Raw genomic sequence first — 24,136 nt, forward strand, 5'->3', positions numbered from 1 at the left:
ATGTGGGTCTGTGCAGTTGGCTATGATTAATCAGTAGAAGAAAGAACACAGACCCTGATGTGCATGTGCATAATATGGTGGGAGATTGGGGTCTATGTTGTTTGCGGTTGGATTCAACTTATAAGCGGGTACTTGTACTTTTAATGTTCAACAGCAGCGGCCAAAATCACAAGTCAATCAATTATTAAAGCATACGTATGATCTCATATTTAAATTCTGCCCATACAGTTGCACCATCAGTATTTTCTGACAATCCCAGTGTTAACACAGGTGCCTTAAGAATGGTAATATTAAATTCTAATCAGTTTTTGGGGATAATGTCATCATTCCATACGTGAAACACATGACCAACTGTGCCTTGTTCAGTGCAAGTAGCAGGCAGTGTTAATATTTGAGGTGTTGCACACAAAGGTTCAAAACTGACAACTAAATTGAAAGACAATGGACAGAATCTCATGTTTTTTTGTGCATCAATCAATAGACAAAGACTACAAAGATAAATTAAAATCAAATTTCCACAACAGCAGCAAGAAGGAAAAGGATGACTTTCCTCTTTAATGACATTGCTGTTAACAAAAATAACTTTGTTCCGAGATTAGCAGTCTCTATAAATTTATAAAACTTTAACCTGGTAAATTTTTTTCTATTAACATCATAGGTGGAAGGACTGGACATAAAAAGCCTCAGTCTTAAACTTCATTCTGTCAGAAGCTACTCTGCTATTGATTCTCAATTTAATAGGATACATTCTTAATACAATTTATGATACAATCTTAATACAATCTAATAGGATACATTCTTAATACAAGGTATGATACATTCTTAATATAGTTTAATACGATACATTCTTAATACAATCTAATATGATACATTCTTAATACAATTTATGATATATTCTTAATACAATCTAATATGATACATTCTCAATACAAATATGATATATTCTTAATACAATTTATTATACAATCTTACTGCAATCTAATAGGATACATTCTTAATACAATTTAATACAATACACTTTTAACAGTCATCTCTATAGCAGTCATTTCCCTTTAACAGAGTCATCTCCCTATAGCAGCATTCGTAAGAGCCATAAAATTAATAAGTGATAAAGGCACTGTTACCTTATAATGGGGTACATGATACATAATACAGTGGTCATCCATTATAATACTGCTCTCTGCAGCCATACAAGAGTACTGTGATATAAGCAAGATTACTTTATATATAGGTACATTATACTTTTATATAGTTATCCCTCAATATAACACTGTTCAAAGGAGCCACACTACTGTATAGTGGTATAGGTGCTCTCAGCAGTCATACAAGAGCACTGTTGTGATATAAGCAAGATTACTTTATATAGAGGTACATTATACTTTGCATGGTTATCCCTCAATATAACTCTGTTCAAGGGAGCCATAATACTGTATAGTGGTATAGGAGAAGTTACCTTATACTTTACAGTGGTTCCTCACAATACTAAATTTGATATAGGTGAGATTGCCATATATTGAGTTACTTTATGCGCTGTACAGTGATTCTTCACCATATTGTGCAGTGATTCTACACTATATCACTGTTCACTGTGTCATAAATGTGTACAGTGATATAGGAAAGTTTGCCTTATACTTAACATTGGTTCTTCTAATAAATTTGTATTGTGACATAGGTGAGATTGCCTTGTTACTTTATGCACTGTACTGTGATTCTTTAATATACTATACATTGATTTTGACACAAGTCCCGAGCTGGTAACTTAAATAAACTCACAAGCCGTGACTGAAATTCCACAAGGACGTATTCCCATTTCCACATGCCAAAAACTTCCCCCTTTTTTAATATTGTCACACAATGTTGCAATAGCTACAATTTGAACATAAATTGTTTTGACAAGCCCAATGGCATCTAACTTAGAATACAGGACAGGACAGACCCAATCTAAAATTAGAGGGGCCCTATGCATTGAGTTATCAGATTTTTTTAGCACTCTTGATGTTCAACTGAGTTATAAATGTGAACTATGATATAGGTAAGGTTGCCTTATACTGAGTTACTTTATACACTGTAGTGATTCTTCATTATACTGTACAGTCTTCCTATACTATACCACTGTTCACTTAGTCATAAATGTGTATTGTGATATAGAAGTTACCCTATAATGAACAGTGGTTCCTCACTATAACACTCTTCACAGAGTCGTAAGTGTACTGTGCTACAGGTGTGGTTGTCTTGTACTGGGATATATTCTGTGAAAAAGCAAAATTCTACCCATATAATACAATCAATAATAATATCAGTATTACATCAGTGACTGGGATATACTTAGTTGTTTTATAATGAGGGACAACTGTACTGCTAAGTTCATTTATCCAAGCTGATAAAATGCAAAATCAACCTCACATCCAAAACAAACCCATGTCCCCTATATTTTCATACCAAGTTTTTAACAGCTGCATATTCCCTGGAGAGTTTTATTAAATGCGGTTCTAATGTAAATTAAAAGTCTAAATTTCACATAGCAAAATCTAAATATAAATTGTCTTACATTGTGTTCTTCCATCTGCTTGACCACCCTGTCCACCAGTTTGCTTGGATACTTGAATCCCCTCATGGTAACCTCAGCATTGTTCAGCCAATCAGTGAAGGACTTCAGGGTACCATGGAACTCCTCTATGTTATGCAGGTGTTCATCCATTTTATTCTGAAACATTTAATAGGTACATTTTTGATGAAGCAAAAGAATAATATTTTCCCATTTGAAATGTTTTCTAAACTTTGTTTTTACTGAAGTAAAAAACAGACTAAAGGCAAAAGTTATAAGAAATATCAAAACTACTTTATTTTTATCCACCAATTCATTCACACCAACACCATACCCATCTCAAAAGCTAAATCAACTAACGAAACTTCCATTGTCATTGATTGACCACAATGAAACATAATGCACATGATTATCCCCCTTTCAATATGTTTAGATTGAGTTCAAGTTACAAGCCGAATCTGTATCACCAAAAAAAATGTGATCTTTATCCCATCCCCCTCCTCCCCATGGTCGTTATCCAGGACTGAAAAATGATTGTCATCTATTTTATTGAGTAAAACAATGTATTAAATATGATCATTATCCATAAGTCATTATTGATGGATTTCAGGCGACAAGGAAAATAATGTATCAAATACAGTTATTATCAATCAGTGTAGATGGATTTCGGGTTAAAAGGAAAACAATGTATCAAATAAAATTCTCATCAATCAGCATAGATGGATTAGAGGTTACAAGGAAAACAGTGTATCAAATACAATTATCATCAATCAGAGTAGATGGATTTCGGGTTACAAGGAAAATAGACACTGACAAATGAACAGACACATAAATGGAAGGTCCAGATAAAAAATAATTTGGAGCTCATTATTATGTACAGGAATTTGCAGATGTTTAATTTGAAAAAAAGGCCTCTTTTGAAACAAGAGACACAAGTGAGCTTGATACTGCTCAATTGCACAGCTGATACATATCAACTTGTGAATGCAAATTCACAAATGTATTGAACAGTCAAGAGGAAAGAAAAGCATGGAGTACAAAATTAACACATATTCATGTGTATGATGCATTCCTGAGAAACCTCATGTACATGTCAAATTTGAGTGACTCGAGGTGAATTTTTCAATGGGAAATATTAGAAAGGTGAGGGGATGCATTCCTTATATCTCACATTTATGTCAAAGGTACCAAAATAACTCCATTATCGCCCAATGCTTTATTTATGTTACAAAAGTAGCATATATTCAGTCACATTATAAGAAATGGGCACCAAAAAATACCAAATGGACAATAATCTTCAATCCTTTCATCAATGGGGAGGTGAATCTTCATCCCAGTCAAACATCCCCCCAAAATGGTGGTCCTGCTTGGGAATCCATGTTATGCATTCATGTATGTCATGTATATACACTTGTCTTGGTGTGTATTTTTTTGTTTTGTTTAAAAATTAATTTGTGTAAACATAAGACACTTGGTAGTCAAAAAAGCGTAAATCCTGAGTTTACTGCATGTGTGTGTGGGACTCATGCACGCACGCACACACACGCACGCACACACACACATGCACACACACAAACACACACTTTTACCACATAAAAATGACTTAAATTGTTTATTTAACCTGATCTAGCACAATCCCTGTGCACATGGCCATAATGAGTCAACTTAGACTGTTCATGGACCCACCTATAAAGTATACACTCATACTTGCAAGGGGAGTTAATCCAAGACAGCAGCAGTGACCAGAAGGCTGTAGACTTGAGTTCCATCATCTGCATCAAATTTCTATGAATTTATTTTAAGGTCACGAGTTTCTTTGTTCTTAGTAATTATAGGTGACCATCATTACTAAAAATAGAAAAACCCTTAAGTGACTTCTTCTGAACGATGCTTATGTTAGGGTGAAATTTAGCAAATTCTTCTGAATGATGTTGAGAACAAGCCATGTTAGATTTTTCTATATTTAGTAATTCTGGCCATATCTGATGGTGGATTGACATCATGCATACAACACAGACAGCCATCTAATCCAGGATGCTTTCCGCTTTCTGTCAAATCTGGTCAAATTCTGCTGAGCAGTTTCTGATAAGTCATTTTAAGGTTTATACATTTTCAGTTATTGTGGACAAAGTTGATGATGAAGAAGCATAATTTAAACAAATCCAAAAGACATTCAAGCCAGGATGCTTCCCATCAAACTTGGTTAAGTTCTGTTGAGTAGTTTTTAAGAAGAATTGGTTCAAATGTTTCCTTTTTCATTGTCACAGTGGCCATCTTTAATGGTGGATTGATTTGTTGTTGTTGTGGGGTTTAACGCCATATTTCAGCACACGATAGGCTATGCATGGCGGCCAGTATTAATGGTGGAGGAAGAACCCGGGAAGCACCACCAACCCACGAGAAGCTACTGGCAAGCTTTCTCACATACCCACATTGGCTGAACTAAACTCAAACCCACGCAGACAGAGGTGAGATGGCAGTGATCCGTAACGGAGAGCGCTTTAGACCACTCGGCCACTCGGGGCCCCATCGGTGGATTGATGATGTGGGGGGATGGGGGGGGTAGGCATCATTTAAACAAATTGGAAAAACTTAATGCCACGATGCTTTCTGCCAAAAGTGTTCAGATTTTGTTCACAAGTTTCTGAGAAAAAGTTGTTGAAAGGTGTTTCTATTTTGGCAATGGTCTTTGATGATGGATCAGCATCATTCAAACAAATCTAGAAGACTTTCATGCCAAGAAGCTTTCTGTAAGATTTGGTCATATTCTGTATGTTGCTCAATGGAGTTTTTAGTAAAGGCAACCATACAGGATGGCTGATCAAATGAACAAATCTAAAAGTACTTCATGACAAGGTACTATTGAATATTTGTATGACAAGGTACTATTGAACATTTGTATGACAAGGTACTATTGAACATTTGTATGACAAGGTACTATTTAATATTTTTATGACAAGTTACTATTGAATATTTTTATGAGAAGTTGTAAACAGTAACTGTGGATGAATGGTGAATAACTGATGATGGATGACATTGGACCTTATCATGATTTCACTTGGCCTCAAGTATTGGAAAATTACGGGTACAAAAGTTATAATGTGGCAAGTTTATAAGATAGTCATGGATAAAAAGATTGTCCAGAAACAGGTGGCTGGTTATCAAAGGTTAATTTGTATCATAATTTGGTTTAAATGTAATTAAACAGAGCATTGTTAAAGTTAATTGCATTATCATGTGACTTTTAATGTTGATTTTACTTTAATTGCTCCCATTTTAAAACATATTCTGAGCTACAAATACTGACTCCATTAAAGTTGTCAGTGCCTACCCTTGGGATACACCATAGTAGCTATCCTCGGCTGATGTGATAGTAGGATTCAAACCTGCAGCATTCTAATCACAAGTCCATGCCTGTCAAAAACTTAAATGTACCTTTCTCTTCTGTGTTCTTTCCTTAGTATCATTCCATCTTTCTTGTAACTTTCGAACTTTGTCAGCAATCTGGGTGACATCCTCTGGTGCACATGCTCCAATCAACTCCCCGCCTTTATCCAGTAGAACTTTTGTTGGTTCTTCTCTAGTGAGGAATTCCTGATGACGCCTCTGTCAGAAGCAAAACAAAAATGCCTTGCAAGTTCCAAGATATCTATTTATTGTCATCATGCTCCCAATGGAGGTGATGAAAAAATGTACTGGTTGTTTCATATTCAGCAATATTTTTGCTTATGAAATTTTCAAACCATTAAACATTGCAACAAGGCACGAAAGAATTGGCTCTGAATTTATCTTTTCTTTTACAAAATATATGATAAAAAAATGTAGCCAAAGCAAATTAAATTTATATTATACACAAATTTTTATGCCCAATTTTTACATTCCAAATTTTATTCAAATTGATAGCATAATATTCCAATTAGCTAATTTGCACAATTAAACCTGTCAAATATAAAGTTCCTTGGAACTAATAATGACTGAGATTTTTGGAAATACCTTAACTAAAGCAATAGGAATGGAAGGGTTGTGACATGGGGTTGATATCAAAGCGTAATAGATGCGTAAAATGTTATTTTTACAATTTTATAAAATAATGCCAAAACAAATTACCTGGAAACCTTCAAACTGTTCCTTGGCAGTATCAGGTAATGCACCAAAGGGTACATCATACTTTAGTTCTGTCCTCAGTTCATTCACCCATTGCATCATATCATCAACGTCACCAACAAACTTCTTCATCTAGATACAAGAAAACATTCAGACTTCATTCATTTATGTCTTTGTTTTCTACACAGAAATATAATAATGATATAATGATTTGTTATTATGTGTGTGTAACATGGAAATGTATCTTATGTGTTTACAAGCCTAAATAATTGTAGTCAGGTGATAAAGAAAGATAAAAAATTAGCCAAAAAACAAAAATTGACAAGAATATTGTCTTTTCTCTGTGCATGTGTGTGTGTGTGAAACAGAAGATCCCAAATCTTGTCAAATTTTACTTTTCCTGACAGTGATAGGCAAGTTTCAATTCTACACCAGACAAGAGAACAAAATTGTCATTTTTTTTCTGTCCTTCTCACCTGTCTTAATTTTTCTTGCAGTTTGGCCTCCCTATCTCTGGCATCAGCTTGAACATTTCTAAGCCTTTCGTTCATCTCTGTCTGCTTGGCCTTTATTTCTGGGTTATCTTCCCCTGCCTGGGTCAAAAGGCCATTCACAGCCTCATTGATCTTCCTACAGGCCTTGTCCTGACTCACCAGATCCGACTGTAAAAGCTAGAATAAGGCAACAAAAGATATTAGTTTTCAATGGAAATTTGAAAATAATAATAATAATAATAATAATAATAATAATAATAATAATAATAACAATAATAATAATAATAATAATAATAATGATAAATCCATAAATAAAATTTAAAAAATTAAAAACAAATTTAAATTAAGTGGAACCTGTCCAATCAATCTTCTCAGTATGCCTGATTATGGATTTTATTACTGCTGCAGCAAATCATTAAAATTGAAATCCTCAATATGGTGTTTTCATACAGATGTTTAATCCATACTCCCATATGACACACCCAGGTTAAACATATTTCAGTGCTGTCAAAGATGCAAAACAAAAAAATACAAGGAAAGCATAAAAAGGTGAGCATGTTATATAGAACTTGTGTTTATTTCAAAATTAAATTAATGAAAGGGGCCCAAGTAATTTTAATTTTACTGCTGGCAAGCAAAACCATAACATTATCTGACAATTCCTAAAACTGATTTTAAAAATGCAATGTAAGAATATAATCGTCTCATAAAATTTTTTTTTCCCTAATCTACACAGAGGAGTGTAAAATATATTCAGATGCCATGATTGCTGTTATAACAAGGTTTTATTACCTGTATTAAATACATGAAAATTATGATATGGTAAATAACACAGTCATGTGATAAAAATATAAAATAACTGTTTTGTTTGGAGTCAAGGTAAAGAATCATATGGCAAGTTCTCCAAGTTTCAGCCTAATGGCTTTGTTGTGTTCCTGTGTTACAAAGTTAGTTCTTTTCACCAAATCAGAGCAAAACTCTTCATGTTCTAAATTTCTGTCAATGCACCACACTTTAATGCATGCCATTTTGACCTTGATCTCTGCCATTTTGACCCCCAAATGTATAGGTCTTTTGATACCATGATGTGAGCACAAACCATTTTACTGCCTTCAATCTGTGATGTGACTTTTAATGTTTTGATACCAAAATTGATGCAATTAATTTTACCCGAAGTTCAAGGCATCCAAAAATGTTTGTAACTGTTGATGGTGCAGAAAAGAATTTATTACATGACAGATGGATGGGCATTAAGGACATTCAGGTATTGGCAAAAGACAGATGTATAGAAATCAAGGAAAGTGGTAAATGGCAGCTGGATGGACATTACAGACCAATCATATATTGGCAAAAGACAGATGGATATACATTCAGGACAGTCACATATTGGCAAAAGACAGATGGATAGACATTAAGGACAGTCAAACATTGGTAAATGGCAGATGGATAGACATTAAGGACAGTCAGATATTGGCAAAAGACAGATGGATGGACATTATGGACAGTCAGACATGGTAAAAGACAGATGGATAGACATTAATGAAATTGGTAAAAGACAGATGGATAGACATTAAGAGCAGTCAGACACTGGTAAAAGACAGACAGACAGACATTAAGGACAGTCAGATGTGGTAAAAGGCTGATGGATGGACATTAAGGACAGTCTGATATTGGTAAATGACAGCTGGATAGACATTAAAGAGAGTCTGATATTGGTAAATGACAGCTGGATAGACATTAAGGATATTGGTAAAAGAGAGGGATGGACATTAAGGTCAGTCAGATATTGGTAAAAGACAGATGGAAAGACATTAAGGATATTGGTAATGGACAGATGGATGACATTAAGGACAGTCAGATATTGACAAAAGACAGATGGAAAGACATTAATGAAATTGGTAAAAGACAGAGGGATAGACATTAAGGACAGTCAGGCACTGGTAAAAGATAGCTGGATGGACATTAAGGACAGTCAGATATTGGTAAATGACAGCTGGATATACATTAAGGACAGTCTGATATTGGTAAATGATAAATGACAGCTGGATAGACATTAAGGATATTGGTAATGGACAGATGGATGACATTAAGGACAGTCAGATATTGGCAAAAGACAGGTGGATAGACATTAAGGACTGTCAAACATTGGTAAACGATAGTTGGATAGACATTAAGGACAGTCATATATTGGCAAAAGACAGATGGATAGACATCAAGGACATATATTGGTAAAAGACACATGGATAGAAAATAAGGAAATTGGTAAAAGACGGATGGACAATAAGGACAGTCAGACATGGTAAAAGACAGATGGATAGACATCAAGGACAGATATTGGTAAAAGACACATGGATAGAAAATAAGGAAATTGGTAAAAGACATAATGGATGGACATTAAGGGCAGTCAGATATTGGTAAAAGACAGATGGATGGACATTAAGGACAGTCAGTCATTGGTAAATGACAGATGGATAGACATTAAGGAAATTGGTATAAGACAGATGGATGGACATTAAGGACAGTCATATATTGGCAAAAGACAGATGGACAGACATTAAGGACAGTCAGACATGGTAAAAGACAGATGGATAGACATCAAGGACAGATATTGGTAAAAGACACATGGATAGAAAATAAGGAAATTTGTAAATGACGGATGGACATTAAGGACAGTCAGATATGGTAAAAGACAGATGGATAGACATCAAGGACAGATATTGGTAAAAGACACATCGATAGAAAATAAGGAAATTGGTAAAAGACAGATGGATGGGCATTAAGGACAGTCAGATATTGGTAAAAGACACATGGATAGAAAATAAGGAAATTGGTAAAAGACAGATGGATGGACATTAAGGACAGTCAGATATTGGTAAAAGACAGATGGAAGGACATATAGGACAGTTAGACATTGGTTGTTGTTGTTGTGGGGGTTTAATGCCATTTTTCAGCACATGATAGGCTATACATGGTGGCCAGTATTAATGGTGGAGGATGAACCCGGGAAAACCCCTGGAAGAACTGACCCATGAGAAGCTACTACAAGCTTTCTCACATACCTACATTGGCCGAATCCTAGACTTGAAGCCATGCAGACAGAGGTTAGATGGCAGTGATCCGTAATGGAGTGTGCTTTAGACCACTTGGCCACTCGGGGCCCCCAGACATTGGTAAAAGACTAATCGATTGACATTAAGACAGTCAGACATTGGTAAAAGACAGATGGATGGACATTAAAGACAGTCAGACAGTGGTAAAAGACAGATGGATGGTTGTTGTTGTTGTTGTGGGGTTTAATGCCATTTTGCAGCACATGATAGGCTATACATGGCGGCCAGTATTAATGGTGGACAGATGGATGGACATTAACAACAGTCAGACATCATCATCATTACAAGGATTAACTCCAAATTTCATTCAGTGGGGATCGGTTATTCAACTCATATCAGAAATATCAGAGGATGTTCCAACTGGTTTCAATATTATATCCAAACAGAAAAATCTTAAAGGAGACCAGAAACCAATGGAAATATAGAATAATAATAAAAGTACTATAGCAGAAAACCTGATTCTGAAGTATCATCTGCGACTGTAGTGCCAATATTTAAATATTGGCCCATATTCTAGGAGCTGAATTTCCATGACCTCATATGCAAAATTTCCGTGCCTATTCAGTTACTTTCGGGATGTGACGTCATAGTAGCGACTCCAGCAGCCCAAGTGGGAGTTGCCAAAGTAAAAGACAATACCGTTTTGCGTTGCTTACGGGTGTAATAGAACATTAAGAAAAGCCTGTGGACAACATTTTTTTTTCTTTTCCGAAAGATAAAGGCATAATGAAAGAATGGATACATTATCACAAACGAGTCGATTTCAAAGTAACACCATACAGCACTCTGTGCTCATTACATTTCCCAAAGGAATGTTACGAGAGGGATCATGAAAAAATGGCAGCTCAAGGAAATCAAATGCTAGGCCTAGACTAAAAGTTGGTGCTGTTCCAGACATGCCTTTGGACATTTTAAATCCTGTGAAAAGTGTTAAATGTGTGAGTTACGAAAATAGGCAGAAGGCCTGGCTAAAAGCAAATCTGATAGCCCGACACCCTGGGCCCCTCTGGTTTTAGCTCTGGCCCATCCTGTATTCAAAGTGAGGTGCCCGTCAGGCTTGTCGAAACAAAAATTGTTTGCCTGAGGAAACTTTGATCGTGCTTGTGAAATGAGTAAATGTATTTTCAAGATGTTGACATACATGCCTTAACACGGCACAATCTAAATCAAATCACCACTGTCCTAGGTGAAATTTAGATTTGATTTTAATCAAAATGGAAGCTTTGCTAAAAATAAGATTCTAAACCTGTCGTGTTTCAAGAAAACACAATTTTCAGTAATCTTATAAAAATTAACATTTTTTTAAAAAATTCATTGTATACATGTAAGTATGTATAAACGGTAATCTGTAATGATTGGAACTGATATAAAACTATTCCTTGGGCAGTTTAAATAGCAGCGATTAAAAGAAAAGAGGTCAAAGTTTCACATTAACTAGCGGACAATAGAAACTGGGGGGGGGACTATTGACCCAACCCCCAACCCTATGCCCCAATGTGCAAGCACCCATGGGACGTGCCTTTTCTCCCTGTGATATGCCTTATTGTTCCCCCAGGACAAGCCCGGTTTGCATATTCTGGTCAGCTCTGGCTAAACTGCAAAATAGCTAAAGTTTTGATTTAAGTACGCAAACAATAAAGCTGGTGTGACTAATGAACATAATCCTTATCCTTGCATTGATCTTGTGAAAAGGACAGCCCTTCGGACATACTTCAGAGAAACATGTTCGACAGTGTGTGTATGTGTAAGCACCAGCAATTGATTACCAAATAAACGATGCCTATTTTGTTGTTACTTACGATGCCATGGACTTTATTTTAACAGTTCAAAACTGCAGTCACAAGTTACCGTACATGTGGCAACTGTTTTTCTCACGTTTTATGCCCCACCTTATTTCATTAGGTTTAAGTCTTAATGCATGTAACACTGTTTGCTGAATAAAATATTTATTCAGAAGTAGTTCTTTAGGGCCACATATACTGCATGGTATATTTAGTTTTATTCCTTGTAATTTAATCATGGTAATTAAACTTTACATATACGGTAGAGGAATGTCAGGTGTTAACTGGCAGAGTTTCTTTGGCGGAAATGGAGATGCGATTTTGTTTGCAGAGAAAATTTCACAGTGATCATTTATTTAAGCTAATTGGTGACAATTTTATTCTTGTAAAAATTTTTTTGCTATAGTACTGTTGTTGTTTAAAAACATCTGAAATTTACTTGAATAATGTTTAATCTTCACGTTCTATTTACTAAAGAAAAAAAAGAAGAAAAATACTGTTGTGTGATATTAATTATTTCGTCCAGTGCCAGATTTAGACGTGTGTGCATATGATTTGAATTTTTAACGTAGCTTTAAAATTTTTTCAGTCATATCGCTACAATGTCTGCAGTGTGGCAGTTTAGACTGGATTGCATACGTTATATCTATTTATAAATGGTTTGGGGTTGGGTTTTTTTCTTCTGTCAAATGAAAATTGACAGACATAATGTAATAATCGGGACTTCGCTGCAAAAAATTGAGAGATATTACGAGATCGGGAGGTAGATGAGGAAATACCCCCAAAATCAGGAGGTTTTTCTCCCGGCTTGAGAGTTGACAGGTACGAACTGTCCGGGCTTGTGAAATTTCATTCAGGACTTCAGTTTATTTAAGTCACCAGCCCAGGGACTGTGCCTAAAAAAATTATTTTAGCACTGACCAGTACAGTACATAAACTATTATATCAAACTGCAGATTCAACTTTTGAAATGTGGTCTCCTCCTGTCTGCCTCACTCACCAATGTTTATGTTTGTATTCGAGGACTGGCTAGTATTGCGTCACGGTACCACGTGATCTGTCATCTCATCAAAACTCAGAAAAACTCAGCAATTTACGGAATCATGGTATCTTCCACGCAATATAATCACTACCGCTTATGATATTTAATTTATTAACATTACAGTCGAATTAAAATCTGTAGAGAATTACATACGCAAAATGAAAAATTTTAATTTCTAGTCTCCTTTAAACACAAAACTTTAACACAGATTCTTGCCACTGTCTCTGCCAAGATATATCATCATGTTAAAAGTAACATTCTCATTTGGCATGCTCATGCCAGTGTGAGAAAACAGAATCAGTTAGTAAAACCCATAGAAAATTGAATTCATATGTAAAGGTCCTATGCATGTGAAACTAATCATTAAAGTAGCAGAATTTTTAAACATCAATTTTCAGAATCAAACCAAGATGCCTCCATGTCTAGCACCATAAATCTTACAGTAACATGAAGGGTGCCCCAGGGACCATAAATCTTACTGGTGATACAGCCACATGAAGGATGCCCAAGGGACCATAAATCTTACTGGTGATACAGTCACATGAAGGATGCTCCGGGGACCATAAATCTTACTGGTGATACAGCCACATGAAGGATGCCCAAGGGACCATAAATCTTACTGGTGATACAGCCACATGAAGGATGCCCAAGGAACCATAAATCTTACTGGTGATACAGCCACATGAAGGATGCCCAAGGGACCATAAATCTTACTGGTGATACAGCCACATGAAGGATGCCCAAGGGACCATAAATCTTACTGGTGATACAGTCACATGAAGGATGCTCCGGGGACCATATAAATTTGTCCTTTATAGACCTTATGTAGAGATTAAAAAGAAATAGAAGCCAGAAATGTCTGGTATAAGCAAGTATCAAGAAATGCATGGCATGAGCAAGTGTCCATTATATGCAGGTGTCCAATAACACAATTTTGACTATGTAAAGCTTGATAGAATTTATATCTTTGCAGTCATCTCCCTTGTAGGAGTCCTCTCACATATGGCCATTTTTCATTGGGGCTACCTCATCCTGCATCAGAGTACTTTTCATCTGCATAGATTCTGTATTGGTCCTCAGAAGAGCACTAATGGATCAACATTTTACAATTATGCAGAATTCCCAATTTTAGCTGGGTGTTTTTTACCCCAGTAAGCTGTGTATTCTAAGTTCTTCCCCAAAATGAAGGGAGACAAACCCTTCTAAATCACCTTAGAAAATTCTCTGCTGTATAAGAAAGGAACCAATGCACTGAGAATTGACAAACCTGTAATTTTTTCATGTGTGTCTCCAAACATTTAGGATCTCCATTGACATTTTCAAGGGAAGCAAGTTCCTGCTCCGAGTTTTTGAGAACCAAGATGGCATCCGACATGGCATTATCCAGGTCTCCAATCTTGATCTGCACAGTGTTAATCTGGGCCTGGAAAAGGACAGAACCAGTCAAACATAGTAGAATCTATCAAATTTTAATGACCACTGTATATTGTTTGTTTATACTTTGGTTTAAAAAATATTTAGATCAATTCTTTCTTTACATGGAAGATGTTGTATACCCAAGTTCATTAAAATCAGCATCTACTGCATATATATACATATATCAACATTGTGTGTTTAACTTTGTCCATGATTGTTGATTGCAACTGATCACGTGTAAATAACTATTACATTGCTAACCTTTTGTCAATTAGCACAGATATATTTTCAGGTTCTAGACCCAATTTTGATTATGACCAGAGAAGGTTCTAGAAAATGAACCTGTACACAGTTTGGGGTAAGTTTTTGTTGGTACAACTGAGTATTGCAACACAAGTCAGCAGGGGTCTTATTGCAACACAGAGTTGTAAGCATGTACATATGGAGAAATAAGTGAACAAATATTCCAAAATCTATTCATATTTTATTTCCAATCTGCAGAAATATTTACTGTTGTGATTTAATTTGACAGGAATAATTTTTATTTAAATTATTTATTGGAATAACAAAGTGCTAATATGAATGTTTAGACTAAAACATTATTATTATTGTGAACTTATTCAAAGACATGCTGGATTACATCATTGTGATGTGGCAAGACTGTTGGCACATCAGCACATTCTAGGCTATTAGCACAGTCAAGACCTAGAATTAATTTAGAACAATTTATTCTTTTGGACTTCTGATGGAACTTTTATGATTATTTTGGATTTAATTCACAAGAGTAAGTTCTTAAATTTTCGTTTTATAACTTAAAGAATTGTACTATTTGTAAATTTTATAAAACTTGTTGGTTTTGCTACTTTCTGGTACTTAGTTTAAGACAACAGAGCCATTCAATTTTTATAGAGACTGGGGGTTTGGATAAGGAATAGATGATGATGCAGTAGAAGATTAAGTTTTACAAAATATGTAGAGGAGACACTGACCTGAAATTCATATGAAACAGTCTAATATCCAAATTATGAATAGATCTTTTGAGAAAACAGAATTGTTATTCAGAATTCCATTAATTCAATTAAAATTCAAAGTAATAATGAACCAGAAAGGACAAAAAAGTAATGGATTTTCGAAACATAGCTACTTGGTTATGTCTCAGTGCACCTCTGGGTATTTTTTCCAACTCCTCCTGTCACTGACAAATTCTATACTTACCACAGTACCATGGCTCCTGTCACTGACAAATTCTATACTTACCACAGTACCATGGCTCCTGTCACTGACAAATTCTATACTTACCACAGTACCATGGCTCCTGTCGCTGACAAATTCTATACTTACCACAGTACCATGGCTCTTCTTAAGGAGAAACACTTGAAATGTTGGTAAATTTCTAGATTTACATTAAATCAATTATAGAAAGGTCTAAGACAAGAAATATCTGAATGCAAAGCATTATATATATATATATATATATATATATATATATATATATATATATATAGTTTGTGAAAATGTATACTATAATATTTTAAACCTAAAATATGTATTTGAAAGTCTTGCAGTAATATTTGGTTTTAAGTAATGACTTTACCACCTCTGGGTACTGACTCTACAAGCCTGTGCACACCATGATTAAAACAATAACACTATTCTGAAACTATTTTTTTAAAAGCTGACAGGATCTCCCTGTGACAAAACAAGGGTCTTCAAAATGGACTGACACTAATGGCGGAAATGAATTCCAAGAATTCAAGATAAAACCATTTCTTCCTTCTGGCTGTTGCATGATGAGAGCAGCTCTGATATTCTTTAGCAATAACAAAATTTTCTAAAATTAGATGCTGCTGTATTCATAATGGAAGTAAGATTTGCATCATTTTCATTTATAAACCATGCAGACATAAACAGAAAGTCTTTTGGTAAAAAAAAAAAGAACTCATGTCATCATGAGCAGCCATTCAGGAAAAGTAGTGACCACAAACTTTTAAAGACAGCCATATTGGATGAACAACTAGCACCTAGGATCAACTAAGGTGCGTAAATATTTGCTGATGAAAACACCTTGCTCATACAGCCATCCATTTGGGAAGAGTAAAGATGGCGACCACGTTAAACATAATGTTGGTTAGTTTGCATCATTTTCTTTAGAACCAATCAGACACCATAATAACTCTTCTGATGAAAACCCCATTTCAAAATGACTTTCCATTTAAGATCAGCGATAAAAAGATTTCATGATTCCGATTGTGGTGATCATACTGGACATTGGATATTGGACATCACTGTGGTGGCCATATTGGACACTGAATATTGGATATTGGACACCAGATCATCACAGTATTAATCTTGGACCAGAAAGACATTACACAAAAAATTTCTGGTGAGAAACTCATCAAGATAAAACTTTCCATGTGAGAGGAGTCGTGATAGCAAGATTTTCAAGACTGCTTCCATGGTCGCCATATTGGATATCAGATTGGCACCATTTCCATTTAGACCCAACCAGAGATCATAAGAAGTTTTAGGTGAGAGTGCAATCTTGATATGATCATTCATTTAGGAAAAGTACTGACAACAACATTTTAAAATGACCACTGTGGTGGCCATATATGATGTCTGAGTGGCAATATTTTCATTTATGACCAACATGACATCAAAAAGGGGGCATTTTTTTAATTATAAAAGCAACATGCTGAAATGGCCATCCATTTAAAAGATTTCAAATTGACAGCCGTGATGACGATACTGGAAGTGCAAGCAATATGATTTTCATTTAGGACCTATTCACAAGGAGAAAGTCATAGCAAGATTTTTCAAATTGGCAACATTTTTATTAGGGACCCACCAGACATGATAAGTCTTTTCAGTGAAAAACCCTATGTAGATATGATCATTAATATAGGTGGAGTGGCAATAACAAGATTTTGAATATTATATGTCCAAGTAGTTAGACCTTGTGATGTATGTGTGTGCAAAGTTTCATCGAAATCCTCCAAGCAGTTTAGGAGTAGTATCAATAACAAACTTGAGCTAAGAGACAGAAAGACGATGGAAGCAGACAACAAACAATAACATAAACTCTGTGACAAGTTGAGTTAAGAAATGAGCATGGTTTGAATATTTAGCACAATTAAGTTCTTGTTGAATCTCATGTATAATGTCTGACACATTTATAGAAAAATTACAATACTGCAAAAATAAAATCAAATTACAGTCAGGTTTCTCTTTTAAATCAAAATATGACTGCATCTAAATATGGTACACAGGCAAAATTTGAAAGCAACCTTAGGGCTTTTCCATTTAAACATACATGGTACCCAGGGAAGGCAGTTTTAAAAAAATATGCTAGGGCACTTTGATTTCACATAGTTACATTTAAGATGAAAAGAAAATTCTAAATTGTACCTATGGGTAAATACCCTACATTAAAAGTGCCTTTCCTGGGTCCCAGGTATGTTTTACTGGAACAGCCCTATCAAATCTACAGCAAATAATAGCATGCAATCAAAACAGAAAGATGAAAAGAAAGAGAAATTCTTTAACAAGCACAAAATGTATCAAATGTAACCATATAATCAACTGAGTATACAATTTTGATAACATACAAAACCTTAAATTGGCATGCTTTTTCCACACTGAGTCACATTCTACTGCTGTGTCAAACTATGCAGTAAGGATTTGAAACAAGTCACATTTAAAGTGGCTGAAAATGCCTAAAACCCAGGGTGTCCATGGCTCAAATCTGGATCTGGGGACCCAAACTTAATATTCCTAAACATTCTGCAAACTCAGTAGAATATGCAAAAGAAACTATTCTAAACATAAACAATAAGTTTCAAGATAAAAGTAATTTCACTTTATGGTCTTTAAATCTAAGTATAGAATTTGTCCCTTCTTGTAAAAACCATGAAAAAATTGAGAAGTAAATAGGTCTTTTTAACAAAAAAAAGTAAGTTTTATTTGGTTCTAAAAGATTGCTGCCACATTACCAAATGTGAATAGATTTAATCTGATTTTCTTTTACGAGAACTGCAATAATTAAAAAATCACATCTTTGAAAATGGAGTATGGATTAGCTGGATAATCTATGAAAACTAATTAGCATTGAGGTCAACTAATTAGCACTGAGGTCATTTGGACATGAACACAAAAAACTTCAATTGTTTCAGATCCCTTCAACCTTGATTAACACAGCACTGGGATCTAATTTTAAAGAGACCATCTTTTTCGATACTTTGTGAAGTGCAATTGGTATAAAAGAACAATTAGTAATAATCGTGATGTCAATCCGTTCTCAGTTTAGCAACTGTTACAATAGTAAATGTAACTTTCATATTATATATATGTTATGTTTTTGGTGTGCATTGTCACTATGTAATTCATACAAATGTCAGGAAATGAAATATCTTACTGTGCATTGTTACATTGTGATAATTAAATGCATTACATGATGCTGTGCATTGTAACAAATGTTATTTATAAACTGTCTATAACAATAATCAACATCAGAGCAAGGAACGATGGATCAAACTTCAGACTGGACAGAGAATTAGACAGAATGAGATTACTGGAGAGAGAAAAGATGGAGAAATGTTAGCTCTGTGTGCTGAAACAATAAGGGAGATCACTCTGTGCAGACAAGTTTACCCTTGATATTACTCACTTGCATCTGAAGTGAAAATACATAACATGTGAAACTTCAGTATGTAAGACACACAACAAATCTTCAAATATTTTATATCTGATTCAGGCTCAATTAGTGTTCGATTGGTGTCATTATATCCTGCCAGGAGAGTGATGGGACAAAGATGCCAAGCAAGCACTAATTCTGAGCAGAGAAGACAGTAAACACTTGGAGGATTGGAGGGGGGATCTAAAGACACCTTGCTGTCATCAGAAATGTGCATTTCGATGAAGACAGCAGTGGATGACTTTGCATACAATCTGATGCTGATCCTATTTAAAAACTAAAATATTACAAAAATAACAAAGAAAGAATTACTACTTCATCCACCCTGACAAAACGGTTATAAGTTGATAAAAGGATTTGTTCAAGATTGCATACATAGGATGTTTGCATTTACAGAAGTACAGGTAACCTTTAGTAATAGCATCATATGTGAGTGCTTATTCAATTTAGGTCAATGTATTATTCAAATATAGTTGTCCCCTATTAAAAGAAAGTCTATCACTTTAAAACGCCTTCTTACTAAACACAAAAACAATTTATTTTAACTTGTGTAAGACCACTCTTTTTTATAATTATAGGTTATTGCATTTGTATGGGAAAATATGAACAAGTTTTCAGATGGAAATACTGCATGGCCTTGGGAGTGAAATGTATCTATCCAACAAAATGAGTTCACATTTTCCCATATAAATGCAGTAACCTTTTTATTATATGCTCATTTTCTTATTCTGCCTAAGGCTTAATTATATAAACAAAAATACACTACCAGAAACAATGTAACTGAATGTATGCCGTATTCCAAACTAAATACAGAACCGCAGATTCATCATTATATAACATTATTAATGCGCACATAATGCTGCCTAGATAAATTTTAACTTAGTCGTGTGCTAGATATAACTTTCAAAAGAAAATGGCGTGTCTAGTAAAAATTGAAATTTGGAGTCATATCGTGAATGAATGTGCATTGCAACAACTTTTCCATTTGATCTGGAATGAATAGATTTTGGTATTTTTGTTGATTCTATGAAATTTTGTGATTATGGACTGGATTTATATGTGACAATTCCACATGAAATACATCGGATTGAAGAAGGGAGTGAGAAACGTGTTGACATCTGCAAATCTGTTTCTGTTTCTGTCATTGAATGTTTCAAATCATAATGTGGGAAAAATATGAAGTCTTTCAATTTCAATTATCAAAAAGACGCTATGGAATTTAATGTTTATTTCATTTTGAGTGCAGTTCCTTTTTGCACGTGAATGTAATATCAATTTGCACATGAGTTCAATATCGTAAAATATTGCACAATTCTGACACTGTAAAGTTAACGGAGAAAAAAAATGAACATTAAAACAAGGTCCAATTCTCAATGAAAAGCAGTACAACAGTATTAGCTGATCCTGGCCTTGATGTATCAATAAGCCATATCTTGTTTCTTCTGCCAACTCAGAACAAAACATGCATGTAGTTTTGTGTATGGATTGCTGCTCCAAAAAGTGTGGATGATTGATTGATGATGGACAGATTCAGAAATAAACCTAAAAAATATTGAAGGTAATATGTTTTCTGCATCAAAAGGCTAATTTAGATTACCAGTCCAATATATACACCAAGTTTTTCATAGTGTCGTACTTCAGTTTTGGAGATTCACTCCAAGCCTGAATGACAGATCGATTGATGGAGTTTGTTTGATTTGGTGCTTTATAGAACGTCAACACAGGTAGCTTATTCAGTGCTGCAGCAATTGGAGTAAAGTGCCCTGCCCAAGGACACATCACGATAGCTTACCCTGACTGGTATGAAAGTTGTATTTGAACCATAACCCTTTTGGTCATGATTCCAGCATGCTAATCACTAAGCCAACATGGCTCCCAGTCAACGTACCAACTATTCTGGGAAAAAAGTAAAAAAGGTATTGAAACTGAAGACTTCCTAGTGCCAAAAGGTGAGGACTTCATAGTGCCAAAATGTGAGAACTTCCTAGAGTTGAAAGGTGAGGACTTCCTTGTGTCAAAAGGTGAGGACTTCCTAGTGCCAAAAGGTGCATCTGCACCATTCTTGTAATATGTCTACCAAATTTAATAGTGATATTTAGAATAAATTTGGAGTTTTGTTGTGGACAAAAAAGTGATATGCATGGATGGATGGATGGATGAGCTGATCAATAACGAATACATTAAAAGTATTGAAACTGAGGTAGTCTTAATAGTGAAGACACATTTACACCACTTGTTTAATATGGTTCAAAATTTCATTGTGATACCTACAAATGAAAGTATGAAAGATGGATGGAAAAACATAAAAGGTAAATAAATGTTAAAAATATTGGAACTAAAAAGAATTTGTAAATAGCAAAAGTCATTTACAATGCTAGTATAACAATATATGTACCAAATTTCAGAGATATCTTAAATAATTCTGGAGTTTTGTTCCAATGAAAGTGTGGATAAGGCTGGATGGATGAACTGATAAACAAATGAAAGTTATCATCATCATTATGGCAAATAGGAAAAGGCATACCAGGACTATTAATTTGGGTACCATATTTGTACCTTGAACAATACAGGAGCTATGCCTACAAATGAAAGACTGATAAAAGGACAGACATATGGACAAATCTCCAGACATCTTTGCTGGCAAGAGAATAATAAAAAAAATAAAAAATAACACACAAGCATGTATATTATTGTGTGAAGGCTATATGGCTACAACATGATATCTACACAAGCTAAGGGGACTGTATTTTTCAACCACTTGCTCAAATGTAAGATCCTTCTAAACAACTTCTATATTTTTGGGGGTATCATCAATAAAATTGTTTAATTGGGCAACTGTTTGATCACAAAATAATCCTTCCCTTTTAGCTCAGTGAAAAATAACATGTTTAGATCTCCTGTACAGTGGTCCCCCTCTTATACAGAAACCCCTTCTGCACTGGGAAAGTGGTCTTATAAGATGGGTGGCTTTTCCAGAGGGGGACTAAATTTTTGTGAGAAGTATATGTAATGTACGTAGTAAGAAAGCTACATACTTCAAAGCACTTAACATCTTCATTTAATATCTTTGTTTAAAAGTAACATTATTTATTAAAAGGTTTTTCTTGTTATAGACTTATTTCAACTGAATATACATTATTAATTCTTATTCTTGGCATAAGCATGATATACAAGCAGGTATTGTTGTCATGCACATTGCAAAACCATATAAAAATGTCATTTAAATCTTAGTACATATATAATTAATTTTCCATTTGCTCCATTTTCCCACTGCTGCTGAACAACCTCCTTATCGGTTACAACATTGTTTATTTGAGACTTTTCAGCATAAAATTGTTTAGCAAGTCCCCCCTCCCCACCTCACCTGATGTCATCGAGTAGAATAACCAACCTTATTCTAAAATAATAAGTCTCTGTGTATGTGCTGACATGTCAATGTTGATAATAATTTATTCGTATGTTGCTAACTGTATGCAATTTAATTATGCAGATGAAAAAGCTTTTGTCAAGTGGACAAAATTCCTTCTTCATAAAGACAATTATTGATGTGTTGTCACGTGATTTTTAGGTCTATGTCTGGTACCCAGTTTTGTTCAAGGTCAAGGTTAACTTGTATGTGTGTTAATGCACAAAATCTATTTTTAGCCTATGCTGACCCTATTATGATCTTGACAATTACATCTGGCTCTAATTATCAAAGACAAGAACTCAACAGATGTGTGAAACCCAAAACTCTATCATAACATTGTTGAGCCCATTTCCTGTAAACTTTCGCTTTTATAGGCAATGATACAATATTAATCTTAATATTACATGTACTTTAGTCACCTCTTCTTTCAGTAACAGAAATTTGATATTGGGAGACATGTATCGATGATAGAGATGATCTGATTACTTACCTTATGTCACGATATGAATTAAGTATTGGTTCTGGACACATTTGAAGGAAAAAAGTAGCCACTCGTGAGGGGAACATTTTACTTTTTTGTATTAATATAGTGGCTGTTCTTGAGGGGTACTTTTGAATACAACTTCATCGGTGCCAAGGAATTCTGGCCATAAGAAGTGGGACTACTGTATATTTATATATACAGTATTTATATATACAGTAGTCCCACATGTATATATATATACATGTGGGACTACTGTATATTTAAGCTACATTATGGAAGAATAATGAAGAATATTTAAAATCCTCTTGACTTTCAAGTAACCGCCACAATTCCTATATACTCTGAGTTTGCCAATATTTCATTTATTGGGATCAAGTGTTAGATTTTCTTTTATATTTCAAATAATGCATAGTTAAGCTTGAGTGACTTCTATCTTGCATTTTCTGTATTGTCTTATAGATGTCTTTCAGTAATAACCTTATGATGTTAAACTTAGCATTCAGAAAAATAAAGTATAACAAATTCTATTTTAACAGTAAATTTTCTTTTTCAGACCTACAGGCATCAAGTTATGGACATGCAGTTCAAGGTCAAGTCGTCCTTGAATCCTACAGGATTTTTAACAGAGCTAATCAGACACTGCCAATAACAGCTTTAGTAATGAAGGTCATGTCAGTTCTTCAGATTATAAAATAGCTAGAGTTTGAGATCAAGTCACCATACTCAGCCAAAACTGGCTTTTCAAATCAGGTTGCCAAACTCAGCCAATCAAAAATGGCTTTTCAAATATAAAAGTTTATTGCTACTGGTTAACACAATGCATAGTCTCAAAATCCAGCTCAGTACATTTATGATATTTGCGTCAGTTCAATGGACCTCTTCATACCCAGAACTACCTGTCAATAAAGATCAAACAAACCTTCAAATATTTTGATCATAATAACTGAGAAGAAAAGAATATTGAATATGTCCACTACATGTTATAACCTAAATACTGTACACTACAGCTGTCTACATTGCACTAACTGCCTCACACATCATTTAATAATCATGGGAAG

General features: G+C 34.7%; 1 protein-coding gene across 5 annotated transcripts in view; it reads right to left on the reverse strand.

The window, feature by feature from the left end:
* The window catches only part of LOC149790609 (microtubule-actin cross-linking factor 1, isoforms 6/7-like), a 376,630-nt gene that overhangs the window by 127,823 nt on the left and 224,671 nt on the right, over nucleotides 1-24,136 (reverse strand). For all 5 annotated transcript variants that reach the window (XM_089972718.1, XM_089972715.1, XM_089972716.1 and 2 more), the window contains exons 30-34: nucleotides 14,344-14,499; nucleotides 7,126-7,320; nucleotides 6,653-6,781; nucleotides 5,981-6,151; nucleotides 2,549-2,704 (exon numbers count right to left, since the gene is read on the reverse strand). In XM_089972718.1, coding sequence (XP_089828844.1) covers nucleotides 2,549-2,704; nucleotides 5,981-6,151; nucleotides 6,653-6,781; nucleotides 7,126-7,320; nucleotides 14,344-14,499 — 807 coding nt within the window. The remainder of the gene's footprint in view (nucleotides 1-2,548; nucleotides 2,705-5,980; nucleotides 6,152-6,652; nucleotides 6,782-7,125; nucleotides 7,321-14,343; nucleotides 14,500-24,136) is intronic.

The sequence above is a fragment of the Sinohyriopsis cumingii genome, chromosome 10 (genome assembly GCF_028554795.1).
Source record: "Sinohyriopsis cumingii isolate HCF-2022 chromosome 10, ASM2855479v2, whole genome shotgun sequence".
Classification (NCBI taxonomy): Eukaryota; Metazoa; Mollusca; class Bivalvia; order Unionida; family Unionidae; genus Sinohyriopsis; species Sinohyriopsis cumingii.